The 15,232-nt window shown below is 37.5% G+C and overlaps 1 protein-coding gene across 4 annotated transcripts in view; it reads left to right on the forward strand.

Annotated features, from left to right (window-relative positions):
• Positions 1-15,232, forward strand: part of FTO (FTO alpha-ketoglutarate dependent dioxygenase) — a 226,093-nt gene that overhangs the window by 50,034 nt on the left and 160,827 nt on the right. For all 4 annotated transcript variants that reach the window (XM_042877158.1, XM_042877154.1, XM_042877156.1 and 1 more), the window contains exons 4-7: positions 155-298; positions 7,340-7,419; positions 9,012-9,155; positions 14,895-15,014. In XM_042877158.1, coding sequence (XP_042733092.1) covers positions 155-298; positions 7,340-7,419; positions 9,012-9,155; positions 14,895-15,014 — 488 coding nt within the window. The remainder of the gene's footprint in view (positions 1-154; positions 299-7,339; positions 7,420-9,011; positions 9,156-14,894; positions 15,015-15,232) is intronic.

Consider the following 15,232-nt stretch of genomic DNA (forward strand, 5'->3'; position numbering starts at 1 on the left):
CCAGATGGAGATTGTGGAAAATTTAAGCCTATTCAGTCTGTACCAATGTGGATTATCATTAAGTGTGTATTGTTAGACCAGGTATTGTATTTTATGGTTGTCATCTTGTCTTATTATTTTTATGTTCCTTTTTTCCCCTCGTCTCTCTTTAAAGATTCATCAGCTGAAGAAACGAGTGATTGGAACCTGAAGGGAAGAGACCCAGCTGTTTGGCACGTAGGCTTGAAGGTAGCATGGGACATAGAGACACCTGGATTAGCAATACCACTTCACCAAGGCGACTTCTACTTGATGCTTGGTAATTTTCAAGGGCTGGGAAGTTGAATGTTCTGTTGAAAACACAGAAGCTGGTAAACTTTCCCTCCTTTCTTTCAGTTAGTAGTCCTCCTAATTTAGCAGAACAGATCTGCCTTGAATATAAGGCAAACTCCTCCTATTCTGACCAATTCCAATTCTTTTTCAGGAACTTTCTCTTACTGTGTTTCTTTTGCTTCAGTGAAAAACAAAAACAAAAAATTGAGTGCTTTTTCCCTGTCTGTTGTATAGTTGGAGTTGATAGTTCAGGTCAGATTGTAAAACATAAGTAGGATTTCTTCAGATTTTGTGAGAACTTGAGCTGTCCCTGTTCAATTCTTAGATTTGTAGATGCCAGTTTTTGTTGTTCTTAATGCAGTTTTACTCAGTAGCTCTTAAGAAATTTGTCTGCCTTGTTTAACAAAAAAAAAAAAATCCTGTTCATGAGGTTTGGGTTATGATTTGGCTACATACTACACAAACAATGACTGCAGCAGTGATAGTTTGGTTCCATGATTCCTGAGATATCCACTGTACTTGTCTGTGGATGTTTTATTGGTCGCCTATTTTAGACATGAAGACACGACATTCCCTTCGTTCGGCTGCACTTTTCAATGTGTGTATTTGAACATATCCATTTCCTGCTGGTGGGATTAAACTAAGATCATAATGAACAAAACTGACATACTTTAAGAGTGAGACTCAATGTCTCATGTTCAGAGGATTGGAAAAAAAAAAAAGCAATTAAACTGAGCTCGTTTACTTGAAGCTGAGCTCAAACACAGAGGTTTTCTGGGTAAGTTGAGGACTTTGGTTGACACTTGTTGGCACAAAACTATTATTTTCTCTTTTGGCTTGTGTTTTTCTTGTGTTTTTGTTTGAACAAATTGAATCATAACTCACAGAATCAAAAATATGAACCAACTCTGACATGGTTGTGTTTGCCTGCAAAGCCAACCCACTAAACAGGCGCCTTAGAAGGAGGAGAAGCGTTTTGTTCCCTGTTTGTGTCTTGGGAAGTAGATACACAGGGCTCCCTTAGGATGGTGTATCACATAGCCAACTTATTGGGCTGAACAGTTTTCTTCATTTTACCTTCTGGCCTCTCAACAACTACGAACAAAGTTTAATATATGCAATATCCTTGTCATCTTAAACAGTACTGTTTTTTATAGTTTCCTCATCAAATCATGTGCATCATTGTCAATGAAGAGTCTGTGTAAAAACTGGGATGCTTGTCTGAAGTGCATTCTGGGATGCCTCCCTTAAGTCTTAAGGGATGCCTTCATAAGTGCATTCATACATGAACAGAAAAAGTGTTATGATGTGAGCTTCTTTGATACAGTGGTGTAGATGTGCAGGTGTGCCTCCCCTTTTGTGTTTGGGAAGATATATGGGGCAATAGCATGGAAGAAGACAGGCATTTCTTATATGAAAGTGTAGTTTAGATGGCAGATAAACTTTCCTAGAAAGGCAGTTATGAATCTGCTCAATTCTGGTTCAAGCATCAAGTAAAACTTTCATCTCATCTTAACTGACTGGAAAGTTTGTGCTTAATCAGCTTTGCTGGGCAGCAGATTCAGAAGGAAAGTAATAAAGCAAGGAGTCTGACCACTATTTGTATTGCACTGTATTGTGAATTATAGTCGACTGAGTTACCAGACCATAAGGATATTTCTCATGCTTGATGGAATGTATGTACTGTAACTACAGTCTTGGGAATGCTGCATGAAGGTTGGCTCAGAAAATTAGTTTATGTAACAGAAAACATGATTATCATGTTCAGATGGAAACAAAGGTTGTGTTAAACATTCTTCAGAAGATAATGTGTAAATCACTTTCTTACTAATGCTTCGCAGAGAACTACGGTTAGCTCTGTAGACCAGGTGTTAAATGGTCTCTCATGCCTTCGTGTTTTTCTCTATTACTTAAATAATACATATAGGTAGATGTATTTGAGTGTTTCTAATTGGCAGTCGTCTGCCAGTATTCTCAAACTTCTGTTAAGTTTCAGTGTATGTTTTAACTGCCTTTATCATGTTCTGTTGCTTGAGGTGAGAGGCGGACAAGATTGGTGGATGTATACAGTTCTAGTTTTTTTTTATACCATACTGGTTTTGTTAACCAACTTCTCAGGGGAGACATCTTGAGGATACGTCTAAAGGATAAAACATGATTTTTTTTCTAAGAGGTAGCTTGACAGTAGAGAACACAAGTCTAGCTTAATTTATCTAGTCCCTTTAAACATCAGGCCTTCCAAAACGTCATTTCAGTAAGTGTAATCATCTTGCTGGCATTTTATTAAAAGCAGTGGAAGCAGCCTGCAAAGTAGAGAATGTAGTATTATGATGAGTGTTGCACCTCAGGGTATCAGCTGGCAGCATCTGTTGATGTAGAAGGGACCAACTGGTAGGACTGTGCTCTTTCTTATGGGCTTTGATTCATCCAACTGGAGTGACTAACTTGCAAGCACTGCAGGTCTGTTATTTCAATTTCTGAAATGGTGTAGTGCTTACTTCTTTATGTTGGAATTGTAAAATATTGATGCGTCAAATTCAGTATGCTGCTTGTAACTGAAGTCAGGTTCTAATAATTCCTGAACCTATAGTATCTCAACTGTTTCCTAATTTTGTCTTAATCTAATGTATGGAAACATGGTAACTTAACGATTCTTTGAGAAGAGTGCAAATACAGAAATTAGTGAATCCTAATCTGTGGGTATTTCATAGTACTATAAAGGATATTGAAATTTGTTTTTGCATTTCTGGTAGACATTTAGGAGTTTTGCTTGTTCCCTTCTTCAATACCTCCCCTATTCTGGGAGGGATTTAAATAAAATGCAGTCTTAAAATTTACGCCTTCGTTCTCAGCATTCCTCTTCAGTTTAAATAATAAGCCATAATACATGTTGGTACTAACCATAAGGTGATCAAATCCATGCATTTGAAGGTATTACAATAGTATTAATGTATTTTACTTAATCACAATGAAACAAAATGCATAATTATTCAGTAACTCGGGCTTTTTTTGAGGTTACCCTTTCTTGATACGAAAAGATTTGCTGAAGGTCTGCAAGTCTACTGCCTAAAAAACCTCAAATCTGAACTTTATATCACTCACAAAACGGAAACACTTTAGCCCAATTTAGAATAATATATTGGTCTGCAGAGGAAGTGCATACTGAACCCTGCTGTCTCAAGTACACAGTCAAGGGGTGTCTAATATGAAACGTGTTGGGTGCATGCAATAAATCCAAAACGTGTGGAGGTGAGCAAAGGGCCCCATCTGCTCTGCCCTAGAGCATGCTTAAGTAGGGTTGTCATGGTCTTAGTATTAAATTGGAATCTTTCCCCTAATCTTTGACTTAGACACAACCAGATTGGCAAGCAGATTTACAATTTTCACTAATTTTCCTACCATGACTTCAAAACGTATTTAACAAAAATACACTCTGGACTTTTTCAAAGGGAGAAGATTTACTTTTCTGCAGCTGTTTCCCATAGATCAAGCTCTTGCTTGAAGGTTAGGGTTTTAGAAACAGCATGAAGATGAATTTGGAATCTTATACCCCTCCCCACCCACTAGCAGATTATAGTCGAAGGAGCATCAAAAAATTATTTTCATAACCATCTAGAAGTTGGGTGCACACATTTCAGAGGTTGGCTTGTGGTTAGAGATAAGTATTAAATGGAAACACTTCCACGTGTATATAATAGCTCATTAAACTATTTCTAGGTATTTAATCTGCTTCTATTTCCACAAACTAACTTGAACCCTTTTTGCTCCCTAGCATCTTGAATGTGTTGGAGTTTTTTTAACCCCATGGTTTTCTCTTGACTCCACGTTTAATCCAAATGCTATATTCCTTGATAATTAAGGCTTCGAACCCCAGAAACTTGTTGTTACTGAACTTTGATCATGAAGTTTGGCAAATTCCAGACATCTTAATTTAGTTCAGCCTCTCAATTCATTTGGTGTTTTGTTTGTGCACGCTTTCTCGTTTAAAAATTAAAAATATTTCTTAATTAGGGCCAGATCATCCTTCTAGCTTTCTGATAGGAAAGACAAGTGCTGCAAGACAGACTCGATTGACCTGTAACTTTTTGTGGAAGGAGACATAGCCTTTCTGGTATTTTCTGCTGACATACGGTAAAATTAGCTTGACTTGGTTTTCTGTTGTTGAAGCATCACTAGGAGATGGGTGAAAGAAGAGTTGGTTTCTATCATCTCTTCTCAGTCACTGTAACTGAGTCCAAGACGGAGTCCCTTATGTCCAAGAGTACCACCTGATTTGTGAGCCTGAGTAGTCATAGGTGTATTAAAATCATTTAGTGTTCCTAAAGTCAGAAGAAGTTGGTAAAATGGTACGTGTGTAACTTCTTCCTGGCAGTTACTGCTATCTTTTTTAGTATGGATTTGCAAGTCATCAGCCAACCTGAGTGCTGTTATGTGTGTAGTTGCGTAGAAATTGAATTGAGAAGAATTGTAAATAATGGGAAAATGATCTTGTTTGGAAGTTGCACTACAGCATAGTAAAACAAACAAAAAAAGGCAATAAGAATTCACTTACGCAATGTAGTTACAGAAATGAATAGCATGAGTTAATTTCACCTGTATTTGTAGGTACTTGGGATGAGTGGAATATCCAGGCTTTGGCCTGTGCTTTAAACCCACTGTACATTTTACCTGCTTTGTGAAATTAAGAGGAATGTCCAAATGCAAGAATTCTTCCTGAACTTTTTAAGAAGTTAATAAAGACAATGTAAACTGCTGTTGCTGTTCAGAGCATTTTATGAAGTGTGGTTTGTGCCTTCCTGAGAAGTTCTTCAGCTAGAGGAGCTGCATTTTTGGCTTTTATTTAATGTTCCCTTCAGTAAGGATCAGCTTCAAATTTATTTCTTTTTATTTTGCAGTTTGTTACTTAAGACAGTGATGTACAGTATGCAGTCATTATTTTTGTGAGTGATTTGACTCATCATTCTACCGATGCTCAGCCAGTTAAGTAGCAGAATTTAAATATTCATGCATGTATGTGCATGCATACATCATACATAATCTTTTTAGTTTGCTCTTTTGAAAGAGGCTGTACAGGAGCAGGGATAATGTCTTCATGCCTGTCATGCTTTATTTGAATAAGTCTGAACTCTTGCACTTTTCCATGCAAACTCTAGGAAGTTTCTTTTCCTTAGTGTTTTTTTTTCCATGCCAGTTACAACTGCACATGTCTTGCATGGATCAATGTATTAAAGCACCACGTACCTTAAACCTTTTTGTTTGCAGATATGAGGAATAAGGTTCTATAACAAATAAAAAATCCTTTGCGTGCCCGTGTTTTATACAAGTTACGTTATCTGAAGTTTCTGTAGTTGGTGATTCTGTGAAAAAGAGTTGTATGCATTTGCAAGTAATCGGATAATCTACTAAACAGCCTTGTGTCTTTTTGGTGTTACATCTGAAAAGTCAAAATCCTTTTGCACCTGACCTCTAAATCATTTAAACAGGTTTCAGGTTGATAACTGTTTTCCAAAGTGGCTTTGGCCACCTGTATACAATCACACTTGTGATTAATTTTTTTTAATAAATCTCACCCAGATTTGTCTCAGTAGTCCTATACTGCGATCTGACCATAAGGTAGCAGATGATTCATTGGGAAGTGTGGGCCAGAAGGTGCTGGAAGTAAGAAAATAAAAAAATCCCTTTACAAGAAATACAGATTTTGCCATATGCACTTGTGCAGTAGATGGTGGTGGTTTCTTTGATTCCTGGGCACTTCAAATATAAAACTGAGTTTATTTTTCTGGCACTTGAACATTGGGTATCTGTTACTGAGTTTTGTTACTTTAACACAAATGAAACTTTAGAATATTGTTAGTAAGAACTGATTTGAAGTTAGCATTCACATAATGGAATTCATATATGTTTTAAGAGTTTTTTGATAAACATTGAAACGAGATCTCAATGCCAGAATCCACTGGAATTTGTAGGGAGATAAGGACCTAATGTCTGAAGGCAGAAGAGATGCCATACAGGCTCTTATCTAACCACAAATGTGGGAGAACTGAAGATAAATAACTTGCCTGCATGCAGCTTTCAGAGCAGGAGGGATGCAGAGCAGTACTGACTCCAAGTTAACTTGTTTATGGATTTATTAATCTGTACTAACTTATGTAAGTGTAACTCAGGACTTAATTTACAGCACTTGTCCATATATTCTCCTGAGCCTCTTGTTGAGTTTAGAGGGCCACATAATTTTAACACTGAAACTGAATTTAAAGCACTTCGTGAATGATGCTCAACATAACACTGAACGTTGCTTCTAGATGTAGACCGAAGTTCTTCAGGGCAGTGTATTTCCTCTAATATGTGCTATTTTCTCAGAATTTGAGCTTTCGGTAGCTAGAATAATTTCAACGGAAGTCAAACCAAGTAGATTCTGTCTGCAGTGGTTTTCAGAGCACAGTGATTGGGCTGTTTTCTGGCCAGCTTGCCCACTGTAGTCTTTGGCAACCCCTGTCCAGCTACAAGAAAGCCTCAATAAAATGTCAGGTTGTTACAGCAAGTTGCACTTTCTGGTGTTCCCAGTTTTTTTGTTCTGAGCTGTGAATCTCAGAAGAAAAAAAAAAAGATAAAACAACATGTCTTTTGTCTTGTGTTCCATCCTTTTTGTCCTTTTTCTTTACTATTTTTCCCCCCCTTTTTTTTTCCCCCCACAAGGAATGTTTTATTGTTCAATTTTGAGAAAAAGAGGTTGCAGTTTCCAAGTAATCTTTCATTTTTCATGCCTATAAGGGCTGGGAAAAACACCACCTCTAAACTAGAGAAACTGGGAGAAAGCAACTGTATGAGAGTTGTTTGTAGCACTAGAACAGTGAATAGCTATGCTCTGCTAAGCACCAGAGCTCTACAAAGATTCTACAGACTGAATTCTTCATTTCTATCTGTAAATGCTTAGTGTAGTGTCTTTTATCCTGGCTGCGTATCAGTTAGTTTCTCTGAGTACATATATAATTTTTCCTGTACTCAAGGTTTCCTAATCTTTCCCCAGATGATCTCAACATGACACATCAGCACTGTGTTCTGGCTGGCTTTTCACCTCGGTTCAGCTCCACTCACCGAGTGGCAGATGTGAGTATGAAGTGTGGTTTTCTACTTGGTCATTTGTCAAACTAATGCTCCAGGACTGTAAGCGTAGCATCGTCTTGCATCTGCCTTACCCAGAACTGCATTGGATTACATTTAATCAGACTGTTTCCTTGAACCACCGTTATTTGTTTATTGTTGGATTGAGGTATGGTTGTTTCTGTTATTAGTAGTTTACCTAAGTTTACAGTCATTCATGTAAGATGTGAATTAGGGATGTGCTACACCCCACCTCATGGATTGCTTAAAAAAGTAGAAACAACTATTTTTACCTGAATTTTTTTGTTTATGTCCCACTCCTAGCTGGCAGGTGTTATTTATGATGAGGTAGAAATGCTCAGTACTCACATCACCGATATCCACAGGCTAAAATAGCCTTTAGAAGAGCAGGAGGACTAAGATGAGTCGTGAGTATGCTTTAAGCTGCATCCTTCTGCATTTTGCGTGTTCTGGGATGGAAGAAGCAGGGAGATGATAAAGTGAGCCCCTTCAGCCAGTCATTCTGGGTAGCAAGACTTTGGCATTGAACTCAAGTGTAAAGATGCCTTTGATTACTAGACCTCCCCATTCCTTCTCCTGTCCATAGTTCTAGCAAAAGTTTTCTTTATGTGGTATTTAAATGGCAATGTATACAGAAATAAAATGATAGACTGCATTGTAAAAAGATATTAAAATTAAAGCGTATTAAAAAATTGCTGCTTTATTTTTTGAGCAAACCAAAAGGTAACTGAAGCAAGAGTGATACGTGTATCCATATACATTTTTTTCTTCCTAGTTTGTATAATAGTAGAAAAGCGATATCATCAGACATTGGCAAATACAATAAAAGTGTAATAAAAAAAGCCTTTATTTCCCAAATTATACTCTGCTTACTTGAAGTGGACTTTGGCATAAAGCAGTAATGCTCTGTGCAGTTTAAAAATCGATAGTTATGAATATTATCTTATTTTAAGAGTATTCTGACCTACAGCTTCTGTCTGTTATTTTGCAAGAAAATGCATATTTTCAATTTTAAAACTTCTCTATTAAGTGATTGTACTCTGTTTTTGTAAACTATTGTGGTCTCAACCTATGTATAGTTTTTTGAAAGGAATTTTAAGTATTTTCTTCTAGTTTATTGAAAGAAATTAAGTAAAAACAAAAGCAGCATAATTGCAGATCTGTTCTGTTCATGTTACCAACATCTTCTAAACAGACAGCATTCTCAGACTGAATATGAAATTCTGTTTAAGTTTTACTGGGAGCCTGTACAGCTACACACGTGCAACTGATGGAAAATGCAACCATATTTTTATCTGCCATAATTATAAAGTAAATTGAAAATTAGTCGTATTCTTTCTCCAATCTATGGTTACTGATTGGTTATGTTGAGCAGTCTTTTGCGTAGTTTATTCTAACAACGCTATAAACAAACCAGTGGGCATTAAGCTTTTGTTTAAAAGATCATAAAATGCAGTTACAGAAATGCAACCCTTCTGCTCCTTCACTTTCTTTCAGAACTAAATGGTTCAGTATTGCTTCAGTTCAGTAACATCTGTGTTCTGACATGGCTCAATATCTGTTCTTATTCTGTTTAGTGTTCAAGAGGAACGCTGGAATACATATTTGGACAGTGTGAACTGGCACTCCAGAATTTACACACTGATTCTAATTCAATGGCTTTATCTCTGAAATCAGTGGAAACTGCAGTTGTAAAGCAAGTGGAAGAAATACATAATGAGGTGAGAAGACGTGCATTGGAAATGCTGCTGCTGGGTTCTGAGAGGTGCAGTCTGGTGCTGTGTTCAACAGCTCACAAAGCGTGGTGCTGCATAAGTTCATAATGTGCTTTTTATGATTTATTAATTTTTTACAGCCATGAGGAGTAACTCAGATCTGATACTTTCATTGCCATGAAGTTTTCTTTTTTGACTTTTTAAGATCCCTCTGCTGGTAGAGGTAAGGAGCAGTTGGTAGGGTTGGTTTCATTGTGCCAAGTCTACCAAATCATTGCGTGGTGGACAAACCAAATTGCTGGGAGAGGTGTGAGGGGCGGGGGGAATGGAAAGAAAAATGCATGTAAGATGTTTTTAATTGCTTGTCAGATATTAAGGTAGCTGCCATTATTTTTTTTTTTTACTGAATGGCAGGTGTGAGATGATTGTGAATGTCTGCTTTAAGGTGCATCCTGAAGAAAATGTAATGGAAATAATTGTAACATATTGACATATCAAGTCATTCTGTGCTATAAAACGTACAAGGGTAACAGTGCACTTCTGTAGAAGTTTGAACCTGACAGTGTTTCATGGTTTGAAGTCTTAGCAAGCATGTTCATTTTAAAACCTCTGTTTGGGGAGACAGTAGAGGTTATTTCTTTCTTCTGAAAGTAGGCAGTATCATGAGTGCAACTTTGCTTTTTCTATGTTAATGACAGCAACATGACACAGTAGGTGGGTCTTCTCATGGTGGTGACATTTCCAAAGCTGGTTAGTTACTTTTTTTTATTTAAAGAAGACATAGGCAAGGCTATGTGGTAGGAGTTTGAAGTGACATTGTATAGTTGGTCTGGCGAGTTCTACCTGAAACAAAACTTTGAGCTTTTCTTAACTAAAGCACTGATAATCTCTTCAAAAGCAGCAATAGAAAGCAAAACACGAATCTGAGTCAGTTTTTCTGAAGTATCAATTACAGCATTTCTATATTCAAACATTTTGAAGGAGCTAATCTTTACTACTACTAAAATAAGTATGCTCAGCGTTGTATTAGAACATGTGTAGTACTGAAATAATTTTGACTGGAATGAGATGTTTTTGTAAAGGGTTTAAATTATCTGCTGAGGAATGTAATACCGTGCATTGCTACTGAAACTTGGTAGAACGTATTTTTATTTGTTCAAAACTGGTAAAGATTTGCACCCTTGACTTTTAGCAGAACAGCTCTTAGAGCTATTTAAAGAAGTCTCATGTATGCAGGGCTTTACAAAACATTAATCAGGCTCAGTCCATAAAACTATACGCATATGTGGTTTGCACAGCTAGGGCCACAAGCACAGCTGGTGTAAATTTGCATGGGTCCTTTCACATCAAAGCTCTGTGCCGTTTACATCAGGTGAGAGACTAGCCCCTGGTGTTTGCAGTCACCTGAATAATTTTGCTGTGTGACATACAGGGATGTTTCCTGTTACGCATATGGGATATACTGTAAGAGAAATCATTGTTTAACTTGTACATATTGTGCAGTTAATCTTAGTAGTCACATACGATCTATATTGCCTTTGAAAAGAAAACCCACTTGCCTTTTTTTTATTTCCTAAGGTCACCTCTTCACTTGAAGTACAAATTTCATATGTTGAAATACAATTTAAATTTCATTTATTAGCTGAGCAAGTAGACAAAGTTTGCTGTTGCTCACCATTGTGTTAAATACATCTTCAAACATCACTGAGGGGAAAACATACAGATCTGTGAGGCTAATGCAGGTTTTGCATATGAAAACTTCCTGCATTCTTTTCTTACTGTATGATAAATCTTTGTATTTTTAGGCACATTATTGAGGTTTTAGTCTCATGTTGCATATGAAGAACAAGAGCATGTTTTCTTCCTTTAAAGAATTAAACTGGTTAACTACTGATGAAAATGAGTCTTTCATCTGATAATTGTGATGATGACCAAGTGATTTGGTCACTTTTTTCTTTGCCCTTTTAGTTATCTGTTATTTTAAGTACAAAAAAAGAAAAAAAGTAACTAAAGTAGCTAAAGCCACATACAGAATTGATGAGGAACTGTCACCCAGTTTTGCCTTTGAATTTCTGTTTTGGTATGCAGCTTATCTACCTTTGGACCAGAGATCATGGGCCTGAAATTGAGTAGTGTTTATTTCCCTAGAGTAGGTGATACAGTTGCATTCTACTTACAAATGTCTTAACTGAAGCTCCTCACATGTTTTAATTCAGAGAGAAAGTGCCTAACAGCACATCTGAAAGAGTGAGATGTGATTCTGTGCCTTCACTTTTGTATTTCTGGACAGGAAAATGGACTTGCTATGCTGAAAAAAGGGAATTAGAACTGAAGATATGGAGTAGAGGTGTAGTTTTAGTATTTCTATTTTTGTGGTGAGTAGGGAGACCTCTAAAAGAGTAGAGTTGAGCATCTGGGGAATGTCTTTTCTGATTGCTTGTTTTCCCGGAGTTCACTTGTTGGAGACCTGTCTTGGATACAGGTGATGTTAGGGATGAAGTGCAGTTACTCTTTAAAGCTATCAGATTGCTGTTTGGCCAGTAACCTGTTTTTGGGGTGACAAAGACCCATTGTTTACCTTGCTGAGAGCAGTGCTAAATTTGTTGCGTGCAGAAGCCTCAAGGATCCTTATTCAGCAAAGGCAACCTAACAACCACAAGTTCTCTATGAAATAAAACACCCGAAAAACTTTTTTAGGATGTGTTATGTTTAAAATATGTCAGGCTTTGAAGTACTTAAGTTTGAAGAAGTGAGGTGTTGTCCTCACTGGGGTTTTGGCTCAGCCCTGATTATTGTGATGAAAATTTGAGACTGAATTGGTTGCTATGTCACTCCTAAGTACAGTGACTCTTGACTACAGCAGATGTGTTTTCATAGCAGCAGTAGGTATATCCCTCACAGTTTGTCATTTGTACACCTGCAGGGTTGTGGAGAAGCCTGGGTAGCTCAGTCAAGGGTATGTGATGTTAGCTGCTGGGTCACTGCTAAGGAAGGGTTGCAGTGTTTGCAGCAAGGAAGGTTAAAATGCTTTAGCATGCCATGCTGAGCCTACAGCATGGTTGGTGGCTGGGCAGTACAGGAGAGCAACATATAGATCACTTACATCTGTGGCATTTAATAACCAATACCTTTAAGTAAGTGACTGAGGAGCACCGCCTCACAAAATGTCAAATGCCACTGTTGGCCTTTCACTACTCAGTATTGACTATAACCTAAAAGTGGCCTTTAATCATCACCAAAGGACAATCTGAAAATCTGCTGAGGTTAAATGTATGAGGCCTGATTCTGGGCTTTCTTTCACAGATGTAAGTCATAAGTCAAAAATTAATTAGAAGACAGAAATCTTCCTGGAATGTGCAACATATGTATTTTCTTTCCACGTTAATATGTTTAAGTTTCATCCTGTGCTGTTGTGTGGACTGCTTTCTTATCTGAACTAAAGCTCTATTATGTAGGATCCTCTAAATTAAACTCAGGAAAACACTTGGCAAGAAGTTAACCTGCATGTTTTGTTGCAGATGAATGTTAGTACCTTTACCTTTAGTTCCACTAAGGCTAGAATTGAGTTTTTATCTCTCTAGCATTTTTTGTTTTTTCTTGGTATAGTTCCTCTTCTTCACATAAAGAGGTGGATGGAAGCGAGCCTGTAGGATTGCCTTCTTCCTGCAGAAAGAGATTAGTGACTGGAATTCAATTGAAGAGTTACGCTAATTTAGAGCTAGTGTTAATTTTAATATACCAAACGAACTTAGCATAACTGGTATCTCTGCAGATTTTTAGCAAAAGTATGCATGCTTACTAATTTCTGAAGTATTGGTGATAGAGGAATTTGTGCCTCATCAAGATGACTTTTTCAGAATCAGCTGTCACCTGGTCAGAGGCAGCAGCTCAGCTGTCGGTCTGCTTGGTGGCTCTGTTGGTGGGTGAAATGTTGGTCTTCTCTTCCTCCCTCTTCTTTTAACTCAGTTTAAAGCTAAATTGAGGTGCTGTGAGATGAATATTGACCTGAGCGTAAAAGCCCCAGTATGTGTCAGTCCACATCACTTAACAGCCACATTGTGCACCACAGGTGGTGCTCTGACATCTGATGAGATCAGGTATCCTGCAGAAAATGAACTAGCCTGTTGCTCTTGTGTTTGCTGTAAGGGATCAAGATGCATTAAAGATTTGGCCAAGATGTCAGACTTGACTTAGGCTGAAATTACAAAGTAATGTAACAGATCAATATGATTATAGTTAAAAATCAGATTGACTGAAATAGGTTTTTATCATGATGAGCCATATTTTGTAGCATTGGCTTTCATTTTTTTAAAAAGAGTTTTTCTTTGATTAATGGCTTAATGTGATTCATTTCCTGAATCATATTTGCCTGGTATCTTGTGTTATTGCCCTCTCAGTGAAAGCAGCCAGCAAAAACAGAGAAGAAAAAAGGAGTAGTGAGTACTCAAAGCTCTTGTTGAATTGTTGGCGTGCTCAGCCATCCTGAAACATTGTGTACTGATTTTTAATGAAGCATAGCTTGGTGCTTCATAGGCAGTAAATACTACTTCAGCTGTTTTTATGAAGGGCATATGTCCCCAGACTTCTGTGCTATAAGCCACTACGGTTACAGTCAATTTTTGAAAACATTCTAAGGTTTGCATCTGTCAACTAATCACGTTATATTTTACTAACAAAGTTAACGTTCGTTCTAAACATTTCAAATTTAAGTTTCTTTTACTGTGGTCATTAACGTGCATTGACCAAGCATTGAGTTGATGTTAGCAGAAGCACTCTGAGACTTCTGTAGCCTGCTGCAAAGAGTTCGGTGACAGCTTTGGGCAGTTTTCTTGACTCCTTCACCTTGTCAGGTTGCCTTTGTTTGCTGTGGAGTCAAGCAGGATAAATAAAATCTTTTGTGGAAGCAGGTAATGACTAAAGCAACTTTGAACTTGGTGTGAAATGCAACTACCACAACAAAAATAAGTTCATAATTCTAAAGGCTGAAACTATGGATTGCTGTTAAAGATAGCAATCAGGCTCAGCAGGAATTAGGGTAAACAGAATTATTTTGCTTGAAGAATATTTGATGAGCTATGTATGACTATCATCATCTTAAGTCATCACTTAAAGCTGAAGAGCCGCTCATATGAAATTAAAAGCCAACAACAAACAAACTACAACATACCGTATGATTTGTATTTCATATTCTGAATAAAAGCATTGCTTTGCTTGTGATAAAGCTTTATTGCACTGTTGGGATAATGTTTTCATTGTAAAGCACAGTTTCCACGTAAACAGAAAAGCAGTCTGGCCTGTTCTTTCCAATGTGCCGAGCAGCAGACAGCTGCCTTCCACTCTTAGTATGCACAGGGCAGGTTGGCTGCACAGGAGGTTCAGTAGAGGGAGCACGAGCCTGGCCGCAGCACTGCAGCTCATCCTGAGCTGCTACTGGCAGCTTGTCTGGAAACCAGACTGGTTGGTAAACTTGGGGAAGCTATTTTTCATTATAAAGCTGTGCTCATTATACATAGCAATTGACTAGGCTGTATTCTAGCACAATGTATTGCTGCAATTTTATTCTATACTTTGTATTACTAAATAAAAATAACTGTGCATAAAGACGTGTTTAGAGATGAATGCTTCAGTAGTCTTGTCATTTTCCAAAGGATTGTTCAGTTACATCTGTACTCACATACTACCCCAGTTCAGCCCCAGTTAGTGACAAATAAAGGATTTACACAACCATGTGTTTTTGTCTTGCAGGTCGAATTTGAGTGGATTAGGCAGTTCTGGTTTCAGGGCAAGCGGTATCTGAAATGCACTGACTGGTGGCTTAAGCCTATGGCTAAACTGGAAGAATTTTGGAGAAAAATGGAGATTATGGTAAGTACTGGTTTTATAGTCTGAAGCTTTTTGGAGTTTAATTCTGAGAGCACTAACAGTTACGTTTTTAATTATACTGTAGTAATAGGATTTCTGCTTTATTCAGAACATATGAAAAGTAGAATAAGTGTCAGCCTTCCACTGCTTCCTCTTGTTTCTCTCCCCCAGTAGCCAAAACAAATATGAGCAAAATAAGATCCAAAACCCAAGAGGATATT

This window comes from Lagopus leucura, unplaced genomic scaffold (assembly GCF_019238085.1).
Source record: "Lagopus leucura isolate 7727_CA_CO unplaced genomic scaffold, USGS_WTPT01 Super-Scaffold_100017, whole genome shotgun sequence".
Classification (NCBI taxonomy): Eukaryota; Metazoa; Chordata; class Aves; order Galliformes; family Phasianidae; genus Lagopus; species Lagopus leucura.